General features: G+C 35.1%; 1 protein-coding gene across 1 annotated transcript; it reads left to right on the forward strand.

Moving 5' to 3' along the window:
- The first annotated feature begins 246 nt into the window (after positions 1 to 246).
- LOC110450798 (magnesium-dependent phosphatase 1-like) lies at positions 247 to 14,953 on the forward strand. Its single transcript, XM_021498507.1, has 6 exons — positions 247 to 392; positions 3,626 to 3,686; positions 6,728 to 6,838; positions 8,081 to 8,188; positions 9,450 to 9,535; positions 11,358 to 14,953. The coding sequence occupies exons 1-6, from the start codon at positions 323 to 325 to the stop codon at positions 11,444 to 11,446; spliced, it is 525 nt and encodes a 174-aa protein (XP_021354182.1). The 5' UTR covers positions 247 to 322; the 3' UTR covers positions 11,447 to 14,953.
- The last annotated feature ends 521 nt before the right edge of the window (positions 14,954 to 15,474 follow it).

A 15,474-nucleotide genomic window follows, 5' to 3' on the forward strand; every position in this document is an offset into this window, starting at 1 on the left:
CCAATCTAATTTTAAAATAAATCGGCATGTTTTGTTCCGGATAAGATTGTTTAATCTTTCACTAGTTTAATTTCAGATTTTGTTTTTTTAAATATTGACACTGTGTTGTTGTTATTTTATAAATTCTTTAAACTAAAACAGTGATATTGACTAGGGTACCATCACATATTGCTTAATAAATTTCAAATAGCTCACCAATGCAAAGTATACTAAAAACGAAACTAAAAAAGAGTTATCTTTCTTCTTTCTTTTCTCGGCTGTCATTTCCTTCCCCGATTGAATCATAACCGGTAGTGACAACACGGATTATTGGTGATATCGCATGTGTTATAAACATACTAAACACATATTTCACAAGATGGCTAAACCAAAACTGATTATTTTTGATCTTGGTGAGTTTAATATCAAAAGTTTGAAAGATTGAGGCATGACCTCGTCTGTCAACAGGTTAATACACCCATAGGCCCACTATCAGCTGATTATAGATGTATCGATAGATGAGGCTAGTATACGTACCTGTGATTGAAGTGGTAAATGCTCTGGATCTTGAAGTTCATTCCACACAGGTGTTTCTAATTCTAACTGTAAATCGAGAAATACATATTATAAAGCAGGTCCTTCTTCTTCCATTACAAGGATCAGAACCCAAAGGTTGGAGTGCAATTGACCCTAGTAGGTGGCATTTCAAAGAATATTTTTTTTGTAATTTTTAGGCATAATATTAAAACTATGCATGTACATAACGAGGATGTAAAATTAGTAAAGAGACGGGTGGTAACCTTCAAGTGAGGATTTGAAAGAAGGTAATTCCTCACAAAGGGCCAGTGACATTGGTAAGAAGTTCCAGGTTATAATAGTTCTTGGGAAGAAAGAGAATTTGTAGGCGTCTTTTGTGGTAGATATTGTGTTTATTTTAGGTGCCCCCTTGTTCGTCTGTCACCTGATGTCCAGTATGATGATGGGTTAATTTTAACGATGTTATGCAATATCTTGTATAGCATTGACAATCTAGCTTTAGCCCTTCTTTGTGATAAAGATTCCCAATCTAATGATTTCATCATGTTTGTAATACAACCTGGATCTCTAGACCTGTACTCATTACAAGTGTATATCGCTGCTCTATGTTGTACATTGTCTAATTGTTGTATGTGGTTGATGGAATAGGGGTCCCAACAAGTTGAGGCATATTCTAAAACTGGTCTTACAAGAATAGTGTATGCCTGTGATTTAACTTTCCTAATACATGAAGATGTATTTCGACATAGGAAGCCCAAGGTCTTATTGGCCTTGTTGGTCACTGATTGAATGTGTTTGCCCCAAGTTAGGTCTGAACTGAGAGTGACACCAAGATATTTGTTAGTATCTACATTGTCTAAAATCTGATTATGAAGGGTATAATTATAATTAATGGTGTTCCTTCCTTTCGATACGTTAATAATAGAACATTTTTCTTCCCATTTTTCTAAAGACTTAAGGTCATTGTTCAACTTAGCACAGTCTTCAATAGAGTGTATTTGTGTATATAATAAACAGTCATCAGCATATAGTTTTATAGGTGTAGAAGTGTTATAAATTCACCTGACCTAATTGTTCTTTTGGACTTGTAAAAATTGTAATCAAAATATCATTTGATTGATAGGTTATGAAAAAAACAAGAGGCCAAAGGGCCTTAGCGGTCACCTGAGTTATATTATAGGTACTGGTAGCTCACTTTCATTGTTGAGATGTGATGTGGCAATCAACATGTAAACAAAGTGAAATACATTACTTGTCATGACACCGAAGGATAAGAACTTTAAAATCTATTCAAATAAATTATTTTACTATTGAGACATTGCTTTATAAACCAAGGAGAACAGATGACCAAAGGGTAATAAAACTATAACAATTTATATAATGCAACTAAGGGCATTTCCATCCATAAAAGAAACTTAAACTTGTACATTTGAGTGCAGAGATTTTTTTAAATATTAGCCATTTTCCCCTTTTTGGCCCCACCCCTCCAGCCCCTGGGGCAAGGACGGATCTTATTTTTTCATACCGTCTAGATGTAACTCATCACAATCATTCCAACTAAGTTTGAATGATTTCTTGTAATGCACCTAAGGACCTTTCTATCTATGAAGAGTATTTGTTTGTAGTACATCTGAGTCTGATGAAGAAGATTTTTTTGAACTTTTAACCATTTTCCCCATTTGGGCTCCACCCCTCCCAGCCCCTGGGGATGAGGCAGGATCTTATTTTCTCATACCATCTAATTGTCATCTGGCATCATAATCATTCCAACAAAGTTTGAATAACTTCCTGCTGAAAATGGACAAAATATACCAAAAAGTGGTATTTCCCTATTTAAACTAAATTCAACTTAACCCCTTCCATAAACAAGAATGGATGGCCCAGGGGTAATGAAATTGGAAAATAGATAAAGCTACTGATGGAATGTTCATCCATGCACAGAACTTCATTGCAGTACATCTGGAATCTGAAGAATAAGATTTTTGAAATATTGATTAATTTTCCCTTGGAGGCCCCACCCTAGCCCCTGGGGATAGGGAAGGAATGCCAATTTTACATTGTAATACCCTCTTCCACGAAAGATGATTGTGACCAAGTTTGCATAATTTCCTATTGAAAATTGACAAAATATACCCAAAAGTGTTATTTCCCTATATAAACTTTAGTAAACTTTACCCCCTCCCCAAGGAAGAACAGATGGCCCAGGGGTACTGAATTTTACAATTTACAAAGCCTGTGATGATCTTTCAGTCCATGCAGAGAAATTGACTGTTGTACCTCTGAGTCTGGAGAAGAAGAGTTTTGAAATATTGATCAATTTTCCCGGGCCCTGTCCTGGCCCCTGGAGTTGGGGTAGGAATCCCAATTTTACAATTTTGTAGCCTCATCTACCAAGGAAGAAGTCGAAAATGTAAAAAGTTTACGCGCAACGGATGACGCATGACGGACAGTGAATGACGGAAAGCGATCAGAATAGGTCACTTGAGCAAAGCTCAGGTGACCAAAAAATCGTTTAAAAAATACTCCTTAAAATTGCAAATGAATAATAAACATTTCCGAAAATGTCACAATATTTCCATTGAAACAGGAATAGGGAGTTGTTATGTAACCTACAGTCAAATTTTTTTTTTTCAATGTTTGGGACGATTAACATATCTGTTGTAGGAGTTAGCATGTAATATTTTCAGCTAGATCAAGCAAATATAGTGTCTAACCTTTGACTCTGCTAGTATCACTGAATAAGCGATACTGATGGTTCATGACAGTCACAGTTGATGATTTCTGGACACAGGCCTTAATACTGACTGTATCAAAATATTTTGTTTTGTCTGCTTTGAGCTCTGTATGTGATGTCGCTCGTGCAGTGAGATATTTGAGTCAAAATCAGCTTGAAAATTATTTAAATACTTAAGTAACAGAAGCAGAAAATGCTGAAAACAACGTTATTTACAATCCAAGTCCGAGAATCCCCTTGTCAAAAGCATTCACCCAGTGCTTGAAACAAGGGTTGGTCCCAGGCACCAAATGAAGTTGGAGTATTCTTTTGACTTTTTTTTCAGATGTATTTTATAAAGCTTGCTTATACAATATATTGTATGTTGTGTTTCAGATTACACACTGTGGCCGTTCTGGGTGGACACTCATGTTGATCCTCCATTTAAAAAGAACAGGTAATCAAAGTCAGCATTATACTATTGTGTACATTGGAATGTGTGGACAGCCACTGACCACACTGACATTGCTGAACTATTGAGTGTAAACCAGGGTTAATTATATGGCATTGCTGGGAAAGCTACTTGCAATTTAGGCAGTACCATCCCATCTTAGTCATTGGCTGTTACACTACTCCCCTGCCGAGAAGTCTTGCCCCAAGAATCCCATAGCTCCTCCCTGTGTACCAATTTACCTTCCCTAACCACCAAGAACTGGCCTTTTATGATACCACAGGATCCCAACGCTTCCACAAACACTCCTAAGACTATGTGTATATCAAATAGAACAGGTCCTGTGACAAACTCCTTAGACTATGTGTATATCATAGAGAACAGGTCCTGTGACAAACTCCTTAGACTATGTGTATATCATAGAGAACAGGTCCTGTGACAAACTCCTTAGACTATGTGTATATCATAGAGAACAGGTCCTGTGACAAACTCCTTAGACTATGTGTATATCATAGAGAACAGGTCCTGTGACAAACTCCTTAGACTATGTGTATATCATAGAGAACAGGTCCTGTGACAAACTCCTTAGACTATGTGTATATCATAGAGAACAGGTCCTGTGACAAACTCCTTAGACTATGTGTATATCATAGAGAACAGGTCCTGTGACAAACTCCTTAGACTATGTGTATATCATAGAGAACAGGTCCTGTGACAAACTCCTTAGACTATGTGTATATCATAGAGAACAGGTCCTGTGACAAACTCCTTAGACTATGTGTATATCATAGAGAACAGGTCCTGTGACAAACTCCTTAGACTATGTGTATATCATAGAGAACAGGTCCTGTGACAAACTCCTTAGACTATGTGTATATCATAGAGAACAGGTCCTGTGACAAACTCCTTAGACTATGTGTATATCATAGAGAACAGGTCCTGTGACAAACTCCTTAGACTATGTGTATATCATAGAGAACAGGTCCTGTGACAAACTCCTTAGACTATGTGTATATCATAGAGAACAGGTCCTGTGACAAACTCCTTAGACTATGTGTATATCATAGAGAACAGGTCCTGTGACAAACTCCTTAGACTATGTGTATATCATAGAGAACAGGTCCTGTGACAAACTCCTTAGACTATGTGTATATCATAGAGAACAGGTCCTGTGACAAACTCCTTAGACTATGTGTATATCATAGAGAACAGGTCCTGTGACAAACTCCTTAGACTATGTGTATATCATAGAGAACAGGTCCTGTGACAAACTCCTTAGACTATGTGTATATCAAAGAGAACAGGTCCTGTGACAAACTCCTTAGACTATGTGTATATCATAGAGAACAGGTCCTGTGACAAACTCCTTAGACTATGTGTATATCAAATAGAACAGGTCCTGTGACAAACTCCTTAGACTATGTGTATATCATAGAGAACAGGTCCTGTGACAAACTCCTTAGACTATGTGTATATCAAAGAGAACAGGTCCTGTGACAAACTCCTTAGACTATGTGTATATCAAATAGAACAGGTCCTGTGACAAACTCCTTAGACTATGTGTATATCAAAGAGAACAGGTCCTGTGACAAACTCCTTAGACTATGTGTATATCAAATAGAACAGGTCCTGTGACAAACTCCTTAGACTATGTGTATATCAAATAGAACAGGTCCTGTGACAAACTCCTTAGACTATGTGTATATCAAATAGAACAGGTCCTGTGACAAACTCCTTAGACTATGTGTATATCAAATAGAACAGGTCCTGTGACAAACTCCTTAGACTATGTGTATATCAAATAGAACAGGTCCTGTGACAAACTCCTTAGACTATGTGTATATCAAATAGAACAGGTCCTGTGACAAACTCCTTAGACTATGTGTATATCAAATAGAACAGGTCCTGTGACAAACTCCTTAGACTATGTGTATATCAAATAGAACAGGTCCTGTGACAAACTCCTTAGACTATGTGTATATCAAATAGAACAGGTCCTGTGACAAACTCCTTAGACTATGTGTATATCAAATAGAACAGGTCCTGTGACAAACTCCTTAGACTATGTGTATATCAAATAGAACAGGTCCTGTGACAAACTCCTTAGACTATGTGTATATCAAATAGAACAGGTCCTGTGACAAACTCCTTAGACTATGTGTATATCAAATAGAACAGGTCCTGTGACAAACTCCTTAGACTATGTGTATATCAAATAGAACAGGTCCTGTGACAAACTCCTTAGACTATGTGTATATCAAATAGAACAGGTCCTGTGACAAACTCCTTAGACTATGTGTATATCAAATAGAACAGGTCCTGTGACAAACTCCTTAGACTATGTGTATATCAAATAGAACAGGTCCTGTGACAAACTCCTTAGACTATGTGTATATCAAATAGAACAGGTCCTGTGACAAACTCCTTAGACTATGTGTATATCAAATAGAACAGGTCCTGTGACAAACTCCTTAGACTATGTGTATATCATAGAGAACAGGGCCTGTGACAAACTCCTTAGACTGTGTGTATATCATAGAGAACAGGTCCTGTGACAAACTCCTTAGACTATGTGTATATCAAATAGAACAGGGCCTGTGACAAACTCCTTAGACTGTGTGTATATCAAATAGAACAGGTCCTGTGACAAACTCCTTAGACTATGTGTATATCATAGAGAACAGGTCCTGTGACAAACTCCTTAGACTGTGTGAAAATCATAGAGAACAGGTCATGTGACAAACTCCTTAGACTATGTGTATATCAAATAGAACAGGTCCTGATCTCTTTTTTGCAAACTTCTGAACATTGGGTTTTGTCACTGTAGCTTTTTTCATAATGATTTTTAGATCACCTGACCCGAGGCTCAAGTGACCTATTGAAATCTGTTTTTATCCGTCGGGTCAATCAGAAATCCAATATGGCAGCCGAACAGTTGACTCCAGACTTGGTACAAATGTTGTTTCCTTGTGAGGTTCTAGCAAAGTGGTCTTACTTGAGAATTTTTTATTTGAGAACTCCTCTACATATCTGTCTTCATTTTCCAGTGATGGTAAGGTTGAGGATTGCCGCGGAAAGCATGTCAAGCACTACAGAGACGTACCAGCAATTCTACAGAGACTACATGGGGAGGGGTACAAATTGGGCATAGCATCCAGGTAAACATACTTCAGTGTATTTGTCATTTGAGGAATGCATGGAATTTTCAGATTGATACTTTTTATACTTAACTTAGAGGTATGTGTTACTAGTTACTGCAATAACTCCTCAAAACGGACTTAAAGTCTTATGTCTCACTGTAAGAATCTTGGTAGATGTTGTAATAAGCCAGATAGGCTGTGACTGCTTCAGAGGATGTATCTGTTCTTATAATGACTATGACCTGCTTTCAAGGTCACAAGGGTAAGATGTGTTCAAATGTTCAAACAATTTTCTCTAAAGACTAATACGTACTAGTTTAATTATTCTTGTATTGGTTTGTACATTGCTGTGATAAAGACCTGCTAGGTATGTTCAATTGAATGATCTATGAAACAGTTCGAGCAAGGTATAATTATACATTTGTCAAAGTCGCATTCAAAATGTGTAACATTCGAAGACACATGTTATATGTTTCACCAGTGAAATATTTAAAGATAAACACTGCTGTTGTAGAACCAAAAAAGTCTGGTTTCATTGTTTGGCAGCATAAATCTTCATTCTGTAATGAAATCATGTCGTGAGTAGTTTTTTTCCCTGAAATATGTTAATATGAACTGGAACAGGTTTATAGGTTTCTTCTCTCCTATAACTGACATTGTGTTGACTCTTATTGAAATAAAAATGCCACAACTATTGGGGCTCTGTTTGACCCTGTACTGACCTAATGACTCTGTTTGACCCTGTCCTGACCGTGTGACTCTGTTTGAACCTGTACTGACCTTGTGACTCTGTTTGAACCTGTACTGACCTTGTGACTCTGTGTGACCCTGTACTGACCATGTGACTCTGTTTGAACCTGTAATGACCTTGTGACTCTGTTTGAACCTGTACTGATCTTGTGACTCTGTGTGACCCTGTACTGATCTGTAATTCTGTTTAATTTAACAGACCTTGTGTTAAATGTTTCATGATGAGGAGATCACATACTGTACTTAGCCACCTGTTTATCTTTGCATGATCTTGTGACCTTGTGATTATTTGACCTTTCACAAAAAGTATGTAACCTTTAACGAACCTCATGACCTTGACCTCTGACATTGAAAGGACATCATGACACTGTTTGACCATGTGACCCTGATACACATTGCATTTTCCTTGTGACCCTGATTAACACTGACTGTCCTTGTGACTCAGTTTTACCTTGTATTGACCTTATGACCCTATTTAGCCTTGTACTAACCTTGTTTCTACTATTTCAGGACCAGTACTGTTAATGAGGCAAACGACCTTGTGACCCTGTTTAACTGGGATCAGTACTTTCAGTATAGAGAAATTTACCCAGGATGCAAAATAGCTCACTTTAAAAGGTGATCAATAGTTTTGTTACTCCACAATAACGTTGCAAATGATCAATTTTCATTATGGTGAACATTATGGTTTTTGGTTTCTAGCTCCTGGAATGAATCTTGCTGGAAGCCAACATTACACAATGTTCAAATGAGTGACCTTTTCTTACTTTCTGTTTCAACTTAGCTCAATGCCATTTGTTAAAACGTCTAGAGTAGTGCTTTGTAGCTTGAACTTTGCAGAAGTAAATCACTACCAATTTTGTTAAAAAAAGTAACTTTGGTCCTTTTTTGAAGTTATTGGAGTCAAATGTAGTAAAACCTTCAAATGGTTCCTTCTACAAACCTTATTTTGCCAGCAGGTGGAGGCTACAAGGATCAAATGTTAAAATTTGATTTTTTCCCTTTAACTATCCAATGACTTTAAGTTATAGCGTACAGATATATAGCTTGAATGTATCAGTCTCTTCTGATAAATAACGGTGACCCACTGTCAAGGTGACAAGGGTCAATTGTATTCAAATATCTTCTTCTTAAAATCCATACACAGACAAAATTTCTTGATGTAAATTCAGGCAAGATTCAAGAATTGACCTGAATTTGATCTAAAATTCACCTCAAATTGACCTGAAGTTCTGGTCAATTTCAGGTCAGGATTTTTGTTCAGTCTCACCATCAAAGTACAGGGGATGAATTTGTTAAAATCTGTTGACAACATTTTCAAAGGTTCATCAGGTCTAAGTGATGTTTGTATCATAACTTGACGGAGTGAAGGTCTATCAGTTTTGTTCAAATACCTTACCTGTATGACACACTTTTAGATCAAGTACCGTATGCAAAAATCTTCAAACAACTTCCTCTAAATATCTGAAAGATATAGAAAAGTAGTATAATAGCTTTCAGAGCACTACAGTATTTAACACAGTGGAAAATAATTCAAACTTGGTTGGAATTATTACCATGGTATGAAAGTTTGATGCTATGAAAAATTAAGACCCTGACCCAAATTAAGGGTCAGAGGGGTAAGGCCCAAAATGATCAAATGGTAAAATTTCAAAAAATTTCTTCTTTAGACCCAGATTGCATTTAAAATTATATACTTATTTTATATGAACTATTTTGCTTTGTCATTTCACAACAACAAATATAGATTTTACTATAACTCAGGTGACCGTTTATATACATGGGCCTCATTAGTTATCAAGTTGACCAATTTGTGAGGCTCACTCACAGTACTTTGCAAAATACTTTGACAATGTTCGACAATGTTCTTATTTTTCAGATTTCAAGTTGACAGTGGTATAAATTTCAAAGAAATGCTGTTTTTTGATGACGAGTACAGGAACATAAAAGATGTTGGGTCTTTAGGTATGTGAAGCTGTGGATGTGAGAAAATTTAGATAGACAAATATAGTTAAGTCTCTGACCCAAACATTTGGTTCCTGATATCTGCAGAGACAAAGTTCCTGATCTTCAAATTTGAAGATCAAGACCTACTTTGATATTTTTTGATACGTTAAGAATTACCACTTTAAACGCCCCTTAACTGACAGGACAAATGTTCTGCTAAACAAAGAATCAAAATATCTGGTCATACATGTCCAGTGTTGTCAAAGCCTTGGACACTCAAACGCGATACCTCAGTAAAAACATGACCAATGTCTTTGCCATGAGGCTTTTAATATCTACACAGAAGTCTAGATTGGACGTAATTTTTTATAAGGAGTTTGACCTTCTTTTCCTGATTAAACTCTCTAAATCTGGAAAACAAACACACCTTTAAGGTTTTGGTCTGCATCAGGCTCTGGTTGTTCTAATCATGATCACCTAAACAATCACTTAAGGGTGTATGCTACCTTAATAGTCGCTTAAGGGTGTATATTACTTTAACAATCACTTAAAGGTGTATGCCACCTTAATAGTCGCTTAAGGGTGTATATTAATTTAACAATCACTTAAAGGTTTATGCTATATCTTAACAATCGCTTAAGGGGGTATGTTACCCTCATGGCTTTTATGAGTTGTATTTTAGACTGTTATTTAATCAATCACAGTTTCAAAATATACTGAATTCTAAGATTACTGTACTTCATGTAGTAGTACATGAATTGATAAAGCCTTGGTCTTTCAGGATTAATTAAGATAATATATTTGACCAAAGAAGATTCATGCCTCTTATAAGGGACACCTACATTTTGTTTTGTTACTGAGAGTGAAGTTTTTTTTTTCATAACTGTATAGATGTATAGATAGTATAGATGTATAGATAGTATAGATGTATAGATAGTACAGATGTATAGATAGTATAGATATATAGATAGTATAGATGTATAGATGTATAGATAGTATAGATGTATAGATAGTATAGATGTATAGATGTATAGATAGTATAGATATTATAGATAGTATAGTTGTATAGATAGTATAGATGTATAGATAGTATAGATGTATAGATAGTATAGATGTATAGATAGTATAGATGTATAAATAGTATAGATGTATAGATGTATAGATAGTATAGATGTATAGATAGTATAGATAGTATAGATAGTATAGTTGTATAGATAGTATAGTTGTATAGATAGTATAGATGTATAGATAGTATAGATGTATAGATAGTATAGATGTATAGTTGCATAGAGATTCAACCTTCTGATCTTAAAATACAAAAACTAATAATTGAGAAAACTTTCTGAGAAATTAAATTAAAAAGAAAACGTAATCTGTGTTACCGGGTTGTAACACATAATACTTTGCCTGACTGATATGCCAGTTAAACCGTTTACATGTCTTACACTAAAATGGACAAAAACTTTCCCCACAGACTGTCGACAGTGGGTTGTGATTTACCTGAATTTTAATACGATAATGACCATCCAATCATTGTTAGAACTCTCATTTGGAATCAAACGTCTATTAACAGTGTTTATACAGAAAATATTTAAAAAAAAATATCAAGGGTCATTCTTGATCCTAGCTCTTAGGCTAAGCTATCACCAGAGAGTGACTGGCCCTCACTGTTCCTTCCTGTTTTAAAATATGGATGTGATATACGGGTGAGGACCATTCATGTCCTAATGAAGGGATAAGCAGAAAGCTTGGAGTTAAACAGACCATTGATTTAATTTACTCATCAAGAAACTTTGATGTTAATATGCTTATTCTGATAGTAGCATGTATTGTATTCCAGATGTAGTCTGTGTATTGGCCGAGCATGGAATGAATGAGGAGACTTTGAAAGAAGGGCTGGAAGAATTCGCTTCCAAGAGAGGAAGTTAACAATGCCAGCACTGTTAAAGGAAATGATGAATCATGTGTTCTGTTTTAGTAGTACTTGATAAACAGGAGTCATTGACTTATATGACAGTGGAAATACTCTAGGTTTGTTATGAGAGTGAACAGCAAAGGTCATTGTCAGGTAAAATATAGTTTTGGCTTTGAGATTAATATACCATAATTCTAAAATAAAATGTTACGCTATTTCTGTAGTTATTTCCATTGTAAGGACATCAATAGTATAATCAATCTCGAAAATATGAATAACATTCCAAATAGTACACAATTCACATCAAATTCATTGTAATATGGGTGAGTCCTATTGAATATTTAAACAACTACTAAAAAATAGATTGGTCTAGAAGATATAAAATGTTTTTTTTTTAACATTGACCAAGATACATACAAAAAATACAACTATTTACAGGAAATTCTGTTTTTGTACCTGTCTGGGTTTAGCTCCCTTCATCAATATTGACTTAGATTTTAATTTCTCTCTCATTATGTTTGTTAAATCAGCACTATTTCTTGGAACAATTTAAACAATGAATATTTTTTTTTTTATGTTTCCTTACATGAAATGAAATCATGGTGAATAAGTTATTGGAAGAACAAGTGAGTTACATTGTACCTTTGATTTAAGTGAGTTTTTATCCTATGCAATAAAATTGGATAGAAATGTAAATTAATTTTTGTAACAAATGCTTTGAATATATTGTTAACTTGACGAGTCGGTGACACAATAGCAAGATCAACATTTTTTTTTTTTCTTTTTATGAGATTTGATTGGATGTCTATAATGGTATGGCTTCTAGGCTCTGTCCATCCTCTGGGCATAATTAAGCTGCTTCAATAACTTTTTAAATATTATACAAATATTTGTGCCTGAATGCTGTTTGGATTCATATGTACTGTGAAATTGTCTAATCAAACCTCTGTATAATCTAACTTGTGAAAATTATCAAAAAAAATATGTTTGTTCTGACATCGTGACTAATCTGACCAATATGTTGTGTCCCACAGTATGTCAAGATAGACAGGTTAATCAAACCAATATGTTATGCCACACAGGGTGTCAGATTAGACAGGTAAATCAAACCAGTATGTTGTGTCCCACAGTATGTCAAGGTAGACAGGTTAATCTGACCAATATGTTGTGCCACACAGGGTGTCAGATTAGACAGGTAAATCGAACCAATATGTTGTGTCCCACAGTATGTCAAGGTAGACAGGTTAATCAAACCAAAATGTTGTGCCACACAGGATGTCAGATTAGACAGGTAAATCGAACCAGTATGTTGTGTCCCACAAGGTGTCAGATTAGACAGGTTAATCTGACCAATATGTTGTGCCCCCATAGGATGTCAGATTAGTCCGATTAATATCACCAAGTTAATGTTTCCCACTTGGTGTCAGATAGGACAGTGCATTATATAACCAATATATTGTGTACCAAATGATGTCAGATTAGACAGATTTTAGTGTTCTTGTAACAGTTCATTTCACTCACTGGAACATTGTTATCAGACTGACAGGTCAAATGTATCACAACATACTGTACTATGGGAATTACTCCATCACAACATACTGTACTATGGGAATTACTCCATCACAACATAATGTACTATGGGAATTACTCCCCATTGTTTCAGTATTAAGTTATTTTCATACATAAGATTTTTTTACCATAAAATGTCTATATATAAATTTGCCTCACTTCCTTCTCCCCTCACAATCTGATTACATTTACAAATCCTGATACCCCTTAATTTTTTTTTTCAAATTACTTTTATTTCACCATTATATTGGTATTGTGGGTGTATAATGCTATACTATGACAGACAGACAGACAGACAGACTTTCTTTGTTTCCTCCTTGTAGAGATGTACATGGATCATGCCTTATCTTGTGCTTACATCAAATGTAGAATATACCTTGTATAAGTTTTAAGATACTGGAACCATCAAATCTGTAGAACAACCTGTAAATGTGTATAAAGCTATCAACACTTGTAGAGGATATCAACTCCATCCTGATGTATACGTCAGAAACCTAAAATGTGATACATTGTAGATTTTTATATGATTCAGAGATATTTTTTCAGTTATTAATGAAAAAAATTTGAGGTGACTATTTTTTACATAAAGCATCAGTCGACATGTCATTTAAAGAGTGGATTATGTTAGGTCAAAGGTCACCTGGAGGTGGTGTTATAGGTGAACATGTGATTTTATGTCGGAGATTATGTGTGTATCTAGATATCTAGTAGGATATCTGACAAGAGACAGGATATTATGATGCATGGATATATAGTCTTTCTAGTCACAAACAAAAATGTTTTTTTCTTCGGATGTCCTGACAGAGTCCCTTTTTCATTAACTATTTTATTATCTTGACTTGCAGTTTTGAGGGAAATTGCTTTTTTTTATATGAAGTGTCTTTTAACCCTTTCACCCCTATGTAACTTTAGTAGACTCTACCATGCATTGATCTGGACTAGTCCATCATGGTCTACAGTAGTGAAAGGGTTAAGTACCAGTTACATGTTTGTGTTTATTTGTGAGAAGTGTCTTAAATTGAAAGAAATCCAGAAACAAGGTTAGGTAGACTTTGTTATGAGACCCTATTTACTGTTGTTTAGACGGCAGGAGATCTAGAGCAATACTGTATGCTACGTCAATGTTGTATATTAGTATCAAAATATCTTACAATTGTAGCATTATTTGTCAATAGTTTCATTTATACATAAGGATACATGTGACACTTTCTGTCTCTTAAGTAACTAGTTTAACATCCTGTATGCATGATTCAGACAAATGGTATATTATTTTAGATCAGACAAATTTGTGTTATGATAGAGTGGTTGTTTAATGGAAGATCACTCGGAATAATATGCGAGATATGATACATCCTGAAATTTTATCCAGTTTCATTACCTAGCTTTTATTGTAATAAAATATTATTCAACTTTGGTCATTTCACCCTGATAGAGTTTTAGGCTATATTGCATCTTACTCCCCACCAATACCTTTAACACATCGGTAATTTGTTGTACAAAATTATTTTGATGAAAAAATAGTGATTATTAACAATGATTTACAGATTTATGTGTAGCAGATATTTTTTTGGGGGAATTGGTTGGTTTATACCATAACAACAGGTAAAACTCACTAATTTTATTGAAAGGAATTGCAACGTGTTCAGTTAGTAGCCCTTAACCATCCTAACACTTTTACAAGAATATACTTAAATGAATTTATTTTACATGTTGTAATATAACAAATTTTAACTTAATTTGTCTGTACAGTCTATGCTATTTGCTTTATATATCTTTGCTTTGTTTTCGTAAAGGTTGAATGTTGGCTATCAGTATTTTAGATGATTTAAAATGTGATCTTATAAGATTTTAATTTCATTTCTTGTGATTTTCGCTGCAACATAAACAAAAAGTATGTTGAAAAATGAAAACTGTTGTTCTGGAGGTATTCGGCTAATAAAATAAATATTTATAGAAACGGTGTTTTATTTTTGTATCTCCCCTGCTGACCGGTCTGGTAGATCTAGTGGTACCGAGTTCTGTCTGCCCCAGGTTTTTAAAATATACTCCTACCAGTTCTCACAGATTTCACCTACATTTGGTACACAGAATCAGTGAGACATGATGATGTACACCTCCCTCTGTTATGCATTTTTCTCTCCTTTTCAGGGAGTTACGCCCCTTTGCTTTTGTGAAAATAATTCCTTCCACAGTATTATCCAGATTCACTTCAATCCCAGTGCAAACTGTATTGGTATGACCCAACGATGTGAATGTGCATTTTTATGCTCTTTTCCCTCCTTTTCATGGACTAACACCACTTTTAGTATTTTATTGAGAAAAACTTGTGAAATCGACTCTTTGCACTGTTATATTCATTTCAAATTTGGTGCACAGTATCATTATGACATGAGGAGTTTCTGCCTTTTCCATGCGGTTAAGTCTCCTTTTCAGAGAACATATTTATATATGAAGATAGGCGATGAGAACATAT

Source organism: Mizuhopecten yessoensis, unplaced genomic scaffold (assembly GCF_002113885.1).
Source record: "Mizuhopecten yessoensis strain PY_sf001 unplaced genomic scaffold, ASM211388v2 scaffold5519, whole genome shotgun sequence".
NCBI lineage: Eukaryota > Metazoa > Mollusca > Bivalvia > Pectinida > Pectinidae > Mizuhopecten > Mizuhopecten yessoensis.